Source organism: Coenobita brevimanus, chromosome 98 (assembly GCF_032717465.1).
Source record: "Coenobita brevimanus isolate Jiangsu-jjx chromosome 98, ASM3271746v2, whole genome shotgun sequence".
Classification (NCBI taxonomy): Eukaryota; Metazoa; Arthropoda; class Malacostraca; order Decapoda; family Coenobitidae; genus Coenobita; species Coenobita brevimanus.
This window is the reverse complement of record NC_137051.1, coordinates 21456369-21472693: the sequence shown is the minus strand read 5'-3', so window position 1 is coordinate 21472693 and position 16325 is coordinate 21456369. Positions and strand designations below refer to the sequence as shown.

General features: G+C 42.0%; 1 protein-coding gene across 1 annotated transcript in view; it reads left to right on the top strand.

Moving 5' to 3' along the window:
- LOC145413992 (RNA-binding protein NOB1) overlaps positions 1–16325 on the top strand; it is a 175004-nt gene that overhangs the window by 42448 nt on the left and 116231 nt on the right. The window contains exon 3 of the mRNA XM_080283564.1: positions 7386–7600. Coding sequence (XP_080139690.1) covers positions 7386–7600 — 215 coding nt within the window. The remainder of the gene's footprint in view (positions 1–7385; positions 7601–16325) is intronic.

The window sequence follows — 16325 nt, the reverse complement described above, 5'->3', positions numbered from 1 at the left end:
TAAGGAAATTACAGAGGAATTAGTTGGAGAAAAACAGGGAGGTTTTAGGAAGGGAAGAGGTTGTGTAGATCAGATATTTATTCTTAGATCTTTAGTGGAAAAGTTTCTAGAGAAGGGAAAGAAGTTGTATGCGGCTTTCATGGATGTGGAGAAAGCATATGACAGGGTGGATAGACAAGGATTGTGGAAAGAGTTAAGATTATATGGAGTAGATGGGAAGTTGTTGAATGCTGTGAAGAGTATGTATGATTGTGCTAAGGCTCCAGTGCTTGTGGATGGTGAACTGAATGAATTTTTCTCTTTGAAGGTTGGGTTGAAACAGGGATGTGTCATGTCTCCATGGTTGTTAAATCTGTACATGGATGGGGTAATAATAGAGGTACAAGGTAGGATAGTGGATGTTGGAGTGGTCCTGGTGAGAGAAGGTACTGTTTGGAAACTCCCTGTACTGTTGTTTGGAGATGATGCTGTGTTGTTGAGTGAAGACTAAGGAGAGCTGCAATGCTTGGTGGATGAGTTTGGGAGAGTGTGTAAGAAACGGAATCTAAAGGTGAATATAGGGAAGAGTAAAGTGATGGGCTTTGAGAGAGGTGAAGTCAGTGAATGTACAGCAAGGTTGGACGGTGAGGAATTGGAAAATGTGAGTACGTTTAAGTACTTGGGTAGTGTGATGAGTAAGGATGAAGGTTTGGAGGATGAAGCGCTTGACAGGGTACAGCAGGGAAGAAAGGTTGCTGGTTCCTTGAAAGCAGTGATAAGAAATGGACGTGAGAAAGTTACTACATGACAGTATTGTGATACCAGCTCTAATGTATGGAAGTGAAGCTTGGACGTTGCTGGAAGGACACAAGTCAAGAGTGAGAGCAGTGGAAATGAGTTATTTAAGAGGAGCCCGTGGAGTCTCATGGAGAGACAGGCTGACAAATGAGGATATTAAGGAGTGTTGTGGTGTGGATGTGGATGTGATAGGAAGCGTTAGGAGGAATACACTGAGGTGGTTTGGCCAAGTGGAGAGGATGGAGGGTGACAGACTGACGAAGAGAGTGTATGTGAGTGAGGTGGAGGGGGAAGAGGATGGGGGGGGCCAAGGATGAGATGGAGGGATGGAGTGGAGAGGTATATGAGAGAGGGGGGTGTGAGTTGAGAGCGGGTGAGTGAAATGGCGGGGGACATAGTGACATGGAGGCGATTTGTTTCTGGCCATCCCGAACGGGATTGAGGCGTCTGGCAATAGATAGATAGATAGAAAAAATAGACATAAATGAATATATAACCTATGGGGAAGCATCAGCAAGAGGACATTGCAAAAAACTGAATAAAAAGAGAGGCGTTATAGACGTAAGGAAATTTAGTTTCCCAAATAGGGCAAATGATCAGTGGAATGCACTACCGAATGAAATGGTCTGTGCCAAAACAATTAATAAATTTAAGGAGGTGTATGGTGAAAATGGTTTAAGATACGGGACAGTACACACTTGACTCATTCCTGTAAAGACACACACACACACACACACACACACACACACACACACACACACACACACACACACACAGTGCTCCTCTGTGTCCAGCAGAATGCCGCATTAGTCTCTGGGTAACCAGCATCATGAGAGGAGCCATAAATAGAGCATTTATTGAGAAAAAGAGTCATTTAAATATAGCTGTATGTTATTGTGTATGACTGTACGGCCGAGTGATGCTTTGCATTTAATGATCTTTGTTCGGTAAAAGCCATGACATCTGGGAAATTACCGAACAGCATGATGGTCAGCTTTAACAAATTATCGGCTCTAACATCCATGGTCTAGCACCAATTACACTTCATTATATCAAAGGCGTACTGCATTCTAAAAATAGCAGTTATGTTAATGATTTTGTTTAAGACTGTTACAAGAGAATTCACAGTTTGTTGAAGTTCTGCTTTTCCATAGTACTTTTGAAGGATAAGCTTAAATAATGAGATACATGCACTGGTACTGTCTGGCACAGTAGGTAGTCACAGAAAATAAGAAATTATCCTGTTGTGAAAAATAGTAGTTAACAACAGAAATATCAGCAGTAATTTTTATTTCTATATATAGTACAGTACTGTATATGCAATATATATATATATATATATATATATATATATATATATATATATATATATACTGTATATATATATATACATATACTGTATAAATATATATATATATATATATATATATATATATATATATATATATACAGAATATATATATATATATATATACTGTATATATATATATATATATATATATATATATACACACACAGTATATATCTACCTATCTATCTGTCTATCTATCTATCTATCTATTGCCAGACGCCTCAATCCCGTTCGGGGTGGCCACAAACAAATCGCCTCCACGTCGCCCTGTCCCCCATCATTTCACTGCCCTACCCCCAACTCACACCCTCCTCTCTCATATACCTCTCCATCTGATCCTCAGCCTCCCCCTCACTCTCCCCCATTCCACATCACTCACATACACTCTCTTTGTCAGTCTGTCACCTTCCATCCTCTCCACATGGCCAAACCACCTCAGTGTATTCCTCCTAACGCTTCCTATCGCATCCACATTCACACCACAACGATCTTTTATATCCTCATTTGTCAACCTGTCTCTCCATGTGACTCCACAGACTCCTCTTAAATAACTCATATCCACTGCTCTCACTCTTTACTTATGCCCCTCCAACAACGTCCAAGCCTCACTTCCTTAAGTTAGAGTTGGTATCACAATACTGTCATGTACTAACTTTTTCACTTCCATGCTCACTTCCCTGTTTCTTATCACTGCTTTCAAGGTACCAACAACCTTTCTTCCCTGCTGTACCCCTTCAAGCACTTCCCCCTCCAAACCTCCATCCTTAGTCATCACACTACCCAAGTACAGTACTTAAACGTACTCATATTTTCTAATTCCTCACCATCCAACCTCGCTGTACATTCACTGACTTCACCTCTCTCAAAGACCATCACTTTACTCTTCCCTTCATTCACCTTTAGATTCCGTTTCTTACACACTCTTCCAAACTCATCCACCAAGCCTTGCAGCTCCCCTTCGTCTTCACTCAACAACACAGTATCATCAGCAAACAAGAGTACAGGGAGTTTCCAAACACTACCCTCTTTCACAAGGGCTACTCCAAAATCCACTACCCTACCTTGTACCTCTTTTATTACCCCATCCTTGTACAGATTGAGCAACTATGGAGACATGACACATCTCTGTTTTAACCCAACCTTCAAAGAGAAAAATTCACTTACTTCACCATCAACATGCACTGCAGCCTTAGCACCATCATACATACTCTTCACAGCATTCAACAACTTCCCATCTATTCCATATATTCTTAATACTTCCCAAAATCCTTCTCTATCCACCCTGTCATATCCTTTCTCCAAATCCATGAAAGCCGCAAACAACTTCTTTCCCTTCTCTAGAAACTTTTCCACTAAAGATCTTAGAATGAATATCGAATCTACACAACCTCTTCCCTTCCTAAAGCCTCCCTATTCTCCAACTAATTCCTCTGTTATTTCCCTAACTCTTGTCAGTAAGTATCCTACCATACACTTTTCCTATTATACTAAGAAGACAAATGCCCTTATGATTACCACAAACTTCTTTTTCCCCTTTTCCTTTGTACAAGGTAATAATTATACCTGACTTCAAGTCCTCCGGAACTCTTCCTTCCTCCCAGGCCAATCTGCACATCTTACACATCCATTCTACCTATCTCTCCCTCATGCTTCAGCATTTCACCACACACTCTATTAATTCCTGGGGCTTTCCCCAATTTAACTTTCTTCATTGCTTCCACAACTTCTGTCTTACTGATTTTTTCCTGTTCTCTCACCTCCCTCCTTCTCCCAGCCATTCCCCAGCCACTTATACTCGCGTCACATCCATCCTCTATGTTCAACAATTCCTTTAAGTGTTCTCTCCATCTGCTCACTTTTTCTTCCTTCTCCACTAGTAATCTACCATTTTTCTTTCACTCCCCTGCTAACTTCACTTCCACCCTGTCTTACTCTGTTCACCTCTTTCCAGAACATTTTCTTACAGTCCCTCCTCTTTACACTCAAATTCCTTCCAAATTCCTCATCCACTCTCTTCTTACTCTTTCTTACTAATCTTTTTACCTCTCTCTTTCTTTCTACATATAACTCTCTCTTCCACCTCTCAACTTCTTCCAAGCCCTTATTTTTCATCCATTCATTGTATGCTTTCTTCTTTTGTGCCACAGCCCGTCTCACCTCTTCATTCCACCATGCTGTTCCTTGCACCCCCTTCCGTCTTCTCTTCACCCCACACATCACATCACATGCTACACATATTTCTTCTGTGAATATCTTGCACACACCTTCCATGTCCCCCATCTGCTCCAATTCATATTTACCCAACCGTTCCTCCACTTCTGTCTTACATTCTGCCTTTTTCTCATCCTCTTGTAACCTTTCCACTCTCCTTGCAAATACTCCTTCCCGTCCTTCCCTTCTTCTATTTCTCCATCTTATTTGTATCTTGATTCTGGCCACCACCAAGTAGTGGTCAGAAAGTCCACTCCCCCAACCTGTATAAACTCTTTCATCCATTACACATATTTGCATCCTTTCATCCACACACATAATCAATCATTGCCTTCATTTAATTCAGAGGGTGTAGAAGCTGCAATTAAGGAAAAAAGAAGGCTTTTCCGGGAATGGAAGAAGGGTGGTAGCAAAGAGGAATATTTGGCTGCCAAGCGTAGGGCTAGAAGAGAGGTATACAGGGCAAAGTCTGAGTCACAGAGACAATTACTTGATAACCTAAATCATGGGGAAAGGAAAAATATATTTAGAGTGGCAGGTCAGGTGAAGAGGGATAATCGGGATATCATAGGTGAGCAGTGTGTGAAGAATGATGAAGGAAGGGTAGTGGTGAACAGTGAGGATATTAAAGATGCATGGAGGGAGCATTATAACTGGTTGTTGAATGAGGAGTTTGACTGGGACAGGGAAGGTTTGGAGCCAGCAGATCCAGTGTCTGGCCCTTGGCCTTTGATTGATACTGCTACTGTGAGTGAGGCAATAGGCAGGATGAGGGTGGGGAAGGCAGCAGGTGTGTCTGGGTTGACTGCCGAAATGTTGAAGGCCTCAGGTGATATAGGGGTGAGTTTAGTCACTGATCTGATAAATAGGATTATTTATGAGTGTGTTGTCCCAGATGATTGGCTGAAGAGTGTAATTGTAAATGTGTATAAAGGGAAGGGTGATGCCCTGGAAAGAGGAAATTATAGAGGTATAAAGCTTTTAGATCAGATAATGAAGGTAATGGAGAGAGTTTTAGAAGGTATGATTAGAGAAAGAGTGAATATTGACGAGATGCAGTTTGGGTTTATGCCAGGTAGGGGGACCACTGATGCCATATTCATTGTTTGACAGCTTCAGGAAAAATATATTGGTAGGAGAAGGGAACTTTATTTTGTTTTTGTTGATTTGGAAAAGGCCTTTGACAGAGTCCCTAGAGAGGTGGTGAAGTGGGCAATGAGAAAGCTTGGCATGGAGGAGTGGCTGGTTAGGGTGGTTGTGGCCATGTATGTGGGTGCTCACACCCAGGTGAGAGTGAATGGAGATTTGAGTGATGAGTTTTCCGTGATTGTTGGTGTGCATCAGGGGTCAGTCTTGAGTCCCATGTTGTTTATCATGGTACTTGAAGCCCTTTCAAGTGACTTTAGAAACGGACTCCCGTGGGAGTTATTGTATGCTGATGATTTGGTGTTGATTGCAGAAAATGAAGGGGAGGCGGAGGAAAGGTTTAGGAAGTGGAGAGATGGTATGGGGCAAAAGGGTTTAAGGGTAAATGCAGATAAAACAAAAGTGATGATATCTAGGGTTGGTGGCGGTACTGTCAAAGACGAGGGAGAGTGGCCATGTGCATTTTGCCACAAGGGCGTGGGAAGTAATTCCATCTTGTGCGGTGTGTGTGATAAATGGGTGCATAAGAGATGTAGTGGTATCAGAGGTAGACTGCGAGATAATGCTGATTTTATGTGTACGGCGTGCCGGGGTGAGCAGGTGGAGATTGTCAGATGTGAAAGGATTGAACTTGCTGGTGAATCTCTTGAATGTGTGGAAGAGTTTTGTTATTTGGGAGACATGTTGTGTGCTGGAGGTAGGGCTGGAGCTAGCTCTGTGGCTAGGGTGAGAAGTGGTTGGAAGAAGTTCGGGGAGCTCTTGCCTCTCCTGACATTGAGAGGGCTCTCCCTACGTGCTAAGGGGTCTTTGTATGCAGCATGTGTTAGGAGTGTAATGCTGTATGGCAGTGAGACCTGGGCAGTGAAGGAGGAAGATATTCGCTGGCTCAGACGTACAGAAATGACAATGATTAGGTGGATGTGCAGTGCGTCCCTGCGTCCAAGGCCTGGAGGGGCTAGGTTTACAATGGAAGAGTTGAGAGGTAGGATGGGACTGGAGTGTATTGGTGTTGTGATGAGGAGAGGTAGATTGAGGTGGTTTGGACATGGGGAGAGGATGGGGGATGATAATTGGGTGAGGAAGGTGAGAAGTGTTAATATTGGGGGTGGGGTTATGAGGGGTAGACTGAGAAAGACATGGGACGAGGTCATTAAGTGTGACCTTGGGGTTAAGGGACTGAACAGGGAGACTGCAATGGATCGTGCAGCGTGGAGAGCTGCCATTAGGTGACCAAGGCCGACACATGTAAGCATGTTGGAGCCTTTAAAAACGAAAACAAAAACGAAACCACCCACCCTTCTCATCACTCGCCATGTATACTTGTGGATCATTTTGGTGCCTGAAGAGGGTATTGGCTATCACCAACCCCCTCCCGACACAAATGTCCACTAACGCACTGCCATTCTCATCTATCTCAGCAGGCACACCCCACTCATCAGCTATTCCATCCACCTTCACATTCCCTACTTTACCATTCATATCACCGATCAAAAACACTCTCTCATTCCTTCCAAACTTTTCCATGCACACTTCTACATTTGTCCAGAACTCTTCTCTCACTCTGCTTGCACATTCTTGCATTGGCGCTTACTCGCACACAATCACCCACATTTGTATTCCAACTTTCAATCTTACCCACACAACCCTTGACCCAACTGATCCATTCTCACTTATGTTCTTCTTCCATCTTTTTCTCACAACTATACACTCTCCTTCTTTTGCCCTCTCATTCTCACCTACTCTTGCATATATATATATATATATATATATATATATAAATATAATATATATATATATATATATATATATATATATATATATATATATATATATATATATATATATATATATATATATATATATATATATATCTCTGTGTTTGTATTTTTTCATTTTTCAGTAAGTGAGTTTTCAAAGAAAACAGGTGACTATGCCAGCTTGTCACTTGCAGACATCAAAGTTCTAGCTCTGTCTTATGAGCTTGAAGTAGAAGCAAGAGGAGGCTCTGACCATCTGCGATCAGAGCCTCAGAAAATTATCACAGACTGGGCAGGTAAAAACAGCAGTTCCAGCAGTCAAGCAGATGTAACAAAAATCAGTGAGACTTCAGAGCAAGTAAGTGAAGATTATATACAGTAGTTCATTTGTAGTTACTAATAAGAATATACAGTTATATAGTTGATGAGGTATAGATTAGAAAATTGTCACAGAGGTTGGTAAGTAATTACGAGACTTAGTGACAGCTGACACTCGAGGAAGTAACTTTAGCAGCCAAATGTATAGGAAGCCCCTAATTCTGTAGATCAAGTTCATTACCATAAAGTATGGCAGAGAAATGTTGCAAAGGGTCAGTACAGTCATTACTCGTTTTACGATTGGGTTACGTCAGGTCATACCTTATCGTATACCAATTTTATCGTAAATTGGGAGATTGAAACCCATTATAAAAGGGAGGTTACGTCAACTGAACTTCCCAAAGACGCCTAACCAAGACTGAACCATAAATGACAACCCACCTTCATTCCTTCCTGTGTTGGTCCAAGTCGTCTCTAAGTTGTCCCCCCCCGAGGCTGGGGGACAGCCTGTGCTTACAGGCACTAGTGGTCCCTACACCAACCATAGCACTGAGGCCTACACTGGCACTGACCTTACCACTGGGCACACAAATCCACAGTACTGTAGTACGATGTTTGGCTGAGAGGTGACGATAACAGAAGGGCACACATGAACAAGTTGAAAAGACAGGGCTTTGAAGGCATGGCAGAACTTGAACCATAACAATGTCTGCACGCCGGGGCCGCCATCTTGCCTGAGACTAGCGACGGTCACCTTGCGTGTGCCTGGCGCTTTCCGATGGCAAAATCTTTATAGCGGGAAATTTATTGTAAATCGAATTTTGGGATGGAACTTTTCCGTTGTCATTGTAGCGAAATATCGTAAACCGAAACATCGTAAAACGAGCAATGACTGTAATTAGTACTAAAAAGGTAAGCAGTATTACTGACTGACATTAATTATTATTATCTTTATTGTTACTATTCATTCATTCATCCATCATGTAACCCCTGTGTTGCCCCATAAGAAGCATAGGGGTCCCAGGCTAAGCAAGTTGCCCCTGTCACGTAAGATGAGAATGACCAGCCGCACTCATCCCTGAGTGGCATTATGTGAGCAATAAACCCCAATAACCCTTTGAATATAAACCTGCTCAGGCTCAATCTGATTGGAGAGGCTTAACCCCTTATGAGCGGGCAACTTAACATTATAAGACCGTGTGGGGTGGCATATTTTCGAAAAAATAAAGTATCAAGGAATAAGCCTAAACATGCATAAATTGATGAAAATGGATGGAAAACGAAGGCAAGAGGTGTTACATACGCAGTAATATGTCTCTGTTGGCTGTGGGAGGAATGAGGGAGGATTGCGGGCACGCCGCTTATCACCGGGCGCAGCTGGGGTGAGGCTAGCGAACTCATCACTCGTTTTCTTTTTCTTCACCACTGAGCACTATATTTATCATTTATGCATTCTTTACACTATTCTATCTATCTATCTATCTATTGCCAGACGCCTTAATCCCGTACGGGGTGGCCACAAACAAATCGCCTCCACGTCACCCTGTCCCCTACCATTTCACTGCCAGGCTCCCAACTCACACCCCCCTTTCTCATATACCTCTCCACTCCATCCCTCCATCTCTTCCTCAGCCTCCTCCTCCCTCTCCCCCCCTCCACCTCACTCACGTACACTCTCCTCATCAGTCTCTAACCCTCCATCCTCTCCACATGGCCAAACCACCTCAGTGTGTTCCTTCCAACGTTTCCTATCACATCCACATCCACACCACAACGCTCCTTTATATCCTCATTTGTCAACCTGTCTCTCCATGTGACTCCACAAGCTCCTCTTAAATAACTCATTTCCACTGCTCTCACTCTTGACTTGTGTCCTTCCAGCAACGTCCAAGCTTCACTTCCATACATTAGAGTTGGTATCACAATACTGTCATGTAGTAACTTTTTCACTTCCATGCTCACTTCACTGTTTCTTATCACTGCTTTCAAGGAACCAGCAACCTTTCTTCCTTGTTGTACCCTTTCAAGCACTTCACCCTCCAAACTTCCATCCTTACTCATCTCACTCCCCAGGTACTTAAACGTACTCGTGTTTTCCATTTCCTCACCATCCAGCCTCACTGTACATTCACTGACTTCATCTCTCTCAAAGACCATCACTTTACTCTTCCCTACATTCACCTGTAGATTCCGATTCTTACACACTCTCCCAAACTCATCCACCAGGCCATGCAGCTCCCATTTGTCTTCACTTAACAACATAGTATCATCTGCAAACAACAGTACAGGGAGTTTCCAAACACTACCCTCTCTCACTAGGGCCACTCTAACATCCACTGCCCTACCTTTTATCTCTTTTATTACCCCATCCTTGTACAGATTGAACAGCCATGGAAACATGACACATCCCTGTTTCAACCCAACCTTCAATGAGAAAAATTCACTCAGTTCACCATCCACACGCACTGCACCCTTAGCATCATCATACATACTCTTCACAGCATTCAACAACTTCCCATCTACTCCATATATTCTTAATACTTTCCCCAATCCTTGTCTATCCACCCTGGCATATGCTTTCTCCAAATCCATGAAGGTCGCATACAAGTTTTTTCCCTTCTCTAGAAACTTTTCCACTAAAGATCTAAGAATGAATATCTGATCTACACAACCTCTTCCCTTCCTAAAGCCTCCCTGTTCTTCTCCAACTAATTCCTCTGTTATTTCCCTAACTCCGTCAATAAGTATCCTACCATACACTTTTCCTGTTACACTAAGAAGACAAATGCCCCTATGATTACCACACACTTCCTTTTTCCCCTTTTCCTTTGTACAAGGGAATGATTATACAGTACCTGACTTCCAATCCCCCAGGACTCTACCTTCCTCCCAGGCCAATCTGCACATCCTCCACATCCATTCTACTACTATCTCTCCCCCATGCTTCAGCATTTTATCACACACTCCATCATTTCCTGGGGTTTTCCCCAATTTGACATTCTTCATTGCTTCCACAACTGTCCTACTAATTTCTTCCTGTCTTCTCACCTCCCTCCTTCTCCCAGCCATTCCCCAGCCACTTATACTCGCATTACTTCCATTCTCTATATTCAACAATTCCTTAAAGTGTTCTCTCCATCTGCTCACTTTTTCTCCCTTCTCCATTAACCCCTTAACCGCGGGGTTGTTGGGATTGTGCTGTGTTTGTCCCGCTGGGATATTCACGCTCCGACTGACTTTTTAAAAATATTTGCCAAAAATCAGTTGTTAGTCCTAGAATATTATAATTACATAAGCATATGGCACATACCTTCAGCTTTCTCCTGGGATGTTTGTTGAGCTTTCGTCGTTTACCGTAGGACTTGTGGAGACTTCTGAAGTTGGGTAACAAAGTCTCCACTTCACACTTCTCGATACCCCGTAATATAGGTACCACTGCCTGATATTATAACTACTGTATAAACACTATTCTATATATTTCAAGTAGTTTGGAATCCATATTCCAAAAAAAACAAAAAACAAAAACAATGAAAGCAATGTAAATTACGAGCGCATACGAGCTTTCCTCCCGTACAGATTCCCCGATGGTATTCTGAGGCGAAACTGTCATTCATTATTTATAAACACACTCACACTTTATATTCCTAGTACTTTATTACACTTATTTATAAATATTGTACAATATTTATCTATAAGTTTCTTTCGGTACTAGTAGTTTATTTTCACTTCAGGCATTCACTTTCTCATTCTGTAAACTAGCGTAGAGAGTGAAGCTGTCACTTTCACTTTCATTACTCCTAGTATTTATACTCATACTCTTATATTACTACAGTACTTATTTACATTATTATTTACATTATTTTATTTATATTATTTACATTTCTATTTTATTTACACTATGTTATGCACTGTCACTTGCAGTAACTTATAAAACTATTTTCCAATGTACAGTTACATTTATATTCATTGCTTTCACTTACATTACACTATGTTATGCACTGTCACTTGCAGTAACTTATAAAACTATTTTCCAATGTTCAGTTATATTTACATTCATTGCTTTCACTTGCTGTTTACACATTATTTACACATTACTGTATTTACATTTCCACTTGCACTGTTTTAGAGTCACCAGAAAGATCGTAGTCACTGTCCATCATTATCATTGATAAATTAGCCAGTTCACGTTCCACAGCAGAGTCACTTAGCCCTTTACCCCTTCCCACACGAGGTTTAGTAGGGGTAGAGGTCACAGGGCCCTTTGCATGAGGCTAAAAAGTAGTGGAATTGGACAGGTGTGAGTCCGACGTGGATTCACCTTGAAAGACTACAGTAAACTGAATGCTGTGGCCTAGGGGCAGTGAAGGGTTGCCAATGTCAGCGTGGTGACAGCTGCTAATATATACGCTATGAAATGATTGGCAGGAAATCTAGACAGTACATAATAAATTAGGTAGTTCCAGGTGAATGCAAATATCATTTAGGCTTCTCCCTTCTTTTCTTACCTGTATATATATTTTTATTATGAGAAGAGGTCATACGGCATATTTCAAGGGGAAGTAAACAGGGAAAATTAGCGAACGAGTGCACATGCGGTGTTGCCAGGGGATAATTAGTCCATTCCAGATGTATGACAGTATCAATTACCTTTTCTCTTTCTTTTATATATTATTTTGTATAAGAATAGAGCAAAGGGCACATTTCAGTGGATAAAATGAGTGGAAAAATCTGTCCAGGATTTGTGTAGCACAGCGCAGCTCGTCAGGCGGGAGGAGAGGGTAATGGAGGGGAGGTACGGAGGGGAGTCAAGGACATGAGAAAAATGGCTAAATTGTCAACAGTGGATGGGAGTACAGGTGACATTAGCAGAAGTGAGTATAGCTGGACACTGGTAGTACCGATAGATGATACAAGCCACTTCTTGAAAGCCCGGGCGAATTCAAAATAACACAGAATCATAAAAGCGACGTCCCGCGGTATGATCCCTTGCTCCCGAGCGTCACGAAAGTGACGCCCTTTGGTTAAGGGGTTAATAATCTACCATTTTTATCATTCACTCACCTGCTAACTTCACTGCCACCCTGTTTTACTCTCTTCACCTCTTTCCAGAACATTTTCTTACAGTCCCTCCACTTTACACTCAAATTCCTTCCAAAGTCCTCATCCACTCCCTTCTTACTCTCTCTTACTAATCTTTTCACCTCTCTCTTCCATTCTACATATAACTCTCTCTTCCGCCTCTCAACTTCTTCCACGCCCCTATTTCTCATCCATTCATTGTTTGCTTTCTTCTTTTGCGCCACAGCCTGTCTTACTTCTTCATTCCACCATGCTGTTCCTTGCACCCCCTTCTGTCTTCTCTTCATCCCACACACCACATGCTACACATATTTCTTCTGTGAATATCTTGCACACACCTTCCACATCCCCCAGCTGCTCCAATTCATATTTACCCAATCGTTCCTCCACTTCTCTCTTATATTCTGCCTTTTTCTCATCCTCTTGTAACCTTTCCATTCCCCTTGCAACTACTCCTTCCTCCCGTCCTTCCCTTCCTCTATTTCTCCATCTTACTTGGATCTTGATTCCGGCCACCACAAAGTAGTGGTCAGAAAGTCCATTTCCTCAACCTCTATAAGCCCTTGCATCCATTACATTATTCATTGTCTTCAAAATGTTATGTATGTGTTGTCTGTTTTACATGAACATGTATATCAATAAAACTTACGTACATATATCCTGTTTTACTTGAACAGTTATAACACGACAACTTATATATTCTATTTTACTTGTTTCAAGGCATGGGAGGGGAGAGGGCATGACAGTAGGTGACAAGGATGTCTTATCACCCAGTTTCACCGATAAATTAGGACTGAACATGGCCAGATGTTATGTAACATCGCCTGCCTCCTCACACACGGATGTTATGTAACGTCGCCTGCCTCCTCATGCACAGACATTACGTAATGTTGCCTGCCTGTTAGGAGTTAATTGCCTACCAAACCACTAGGCACCATAATTTGGTTCTATGGTTACCACCCAGCTTAGTAAATGGTTTCCTGGTGTACGGGAAACCATTTGGCTTGTCACTCAGTGTAGAGTCACCCATAGATAGAAGAAAGAGGAAAGGATGGAGGAAAGAAAGACAGAAGAGGAAGAAAGGGAGGAAAAGGCAGGCACCCGAGAGCAGTATTACATCGAGTGAGTGGATGGTGAATGCCCCTACCTACCACTTATTACTATTACTATATTATTATTGGTGCAAGATGGCTCCTATATTTCTACAGGATATCTGTGGTTATTCATAATAAATGGGTTATGGCATACTGCAATATTAACTGGTCTGCATATGGATGAGTGCAGCCACACTTACCTGAAATATCTGATTGACAAGACAAAATGAAGCACTGGGTTAAAGCCGCTGCAGTATCCAAGTCTCGACATTGGATGATCCCCTGAGCCTCCTTTCCTCATGTCAGTCACATGTGTGAAGCAAGCTTGGCTGCCCCTGAAGAAGTAGAAAACTAAGCACAGTAATTTTTGATGAGCAAAGTTTGAATCTTGGTTAACTAGGAATGTTAATTAGTCTTATGAAAGAAACTTGTGTATTCGTGTCATATAATAAGTAGTTGGATATTATATGCCTATATGGAATAAGACTTTTAGTGTTTTTTGGCAGGTATCTGAGTAGCAGAATGGCATTTGTTTATCAGTGGGAGCCTTTGTCCCTCCTGACATTGAGAGGGCTCTCCCTCCATATGAAGGGATCTTTGTATGCAGCATGTGTTAGGATTGGAATGCGGTATGGTAATGAGACCAGGGTAGTACAGGAAGAGGATATGCATAGGCTCAGATGTACAGAAAGGACAATGAGTAGATGGATAGGCAATACGCCCTTGAATCCGAGGCCTGGGAGGGCTAGATTTACAATTGAGTTGAGAGGAAGTATGAGACTAGAGTGTATTGGTGTTGTGATTAGGAGGGGTAGATTGAGATGGCTTGGGCATGTAAAGATAGTGGAAGATGAAAGTTGGCTGCAGAAGTGAGAATTGTGAATGTTGGAGATAAGGTTGCGAGAGGCATACCGAAAAAGACCTGGGACGAGGTCATAGGGAGTGACCACAAGGATAAGGCCCTGTTCACACGAGGCATTTTCAAACACGCATTTTGTAACGCAGGTTAGCAAAGACAGTCAGTGTATTGGACTGTACACATGCCACCATGCGTTTTTCTCAACCGCTGGTCCAAACACTCAATCCGACATTTCCTTTCTTACCGTGCATTTGTTCAGCGGTTCGAGGTTTTCATATGGTTGACTATTTCCACCAGGGAAATGTGGCAGTAGACTATCTATCTATCTGTCTATTGCCAGACGCCTCAATCCATGTTTGAGTGGCCCATTACAAAACAAATAAACTATCCATGTTGCCCTGTCCCCGGCCTATTTCCACTGCCCTGCTCCCCCAACTCCACCCTCCTCTCTCGCCTCTCCCATCTCATCCTCGGCTACATCCTCTTCCCCCTCCACCTCACTCCACATACACTCTCTTCGTCAGTCTTTCACCCTCCATCCTCTCCACATGGCCAAACCACCTCAGTGTGTTCCTCATAATACTTCTATACATTCACATCCACACCACAACGCTCCTTTATATCCTCTTTCGTCAACCTCTCTCTCCACTGTGACTCCCACAGACTCCTTTTAAATAACTTTTATTTTCCACTGCTCTCACTCTTGACTTGTGTCCTTTATGCGTCAGAAGCTTCATTTCCATACGTTCGAGTTGGTGTCACTATTTGTCATGTAGACCTTTTTCACTTCCATGCTCACTTCACTGTTTCTTATCACACTGCCAAAGAACCAGCAACCTTTCTTCCCTTTGTACCCCTTTCCAGCACTTAACCCTCAAACCTCCATCCTTACTCATCACACTACCCAAGTGATTTTTCACATGATACTCATTTTAATTCTCATAACTCAACTCATTCTGTCATTCTGACTTCACCTCTCTCAAAGACCATCACTTTACTCTTCAGAGCATTTCACCTTTAGATTCCATTTCTTACACACTCTCCCAAACTCATCCACCAAGCCTTTTGACTCCCCTTCATCTTCACTCTCAACAACACAGGCCATCATCTGCAGTAGGCAGCAGTTTAAAAAGTCCACTCTGCCTTGTAGACAGGACCTAAGGGTTGAATAGGGAGACTGACAGAGATTAGACAACATGGAGGCTGGCATTAGGTAATAAAATTATTTTGTGCAAGCATGTTGGTGCCTCAATAAACAAAATTAAACCACTTGGGATTAACTTTTCCATCAGGTATATCTTTAGATCTCAAATAAATAAAACACAGACCAATGCTGCCATTGTTGTGAAATAACTCGTATCATCAACATATTTTTGAGCTGAAAAATGCTCTATAACAGCAGGAGTGCAGATTTTCATCTTGCAGTGATAACAAAAACTAGTATTGTATAACCAAGTGTGCTGTAACCAAGGGATCACTTTTTTGTGTGGAGTGGGTTAAACAGACATAAAACCAGTGCCTTTTATATATGGTATTAACCAGAGCACTAAATGGAGGCGATTTGTTTATGGCCACCCCTTATGGGATTAAGGCATCTGGCAATAGATAGACAAATAGACTAGCACATCCCTTCCAATCTGCTGATGTCTTGAAACATTCACTTATATATATATATATATATATATATATATATATATATATATATATATATATATATGCTTATAAATAATATA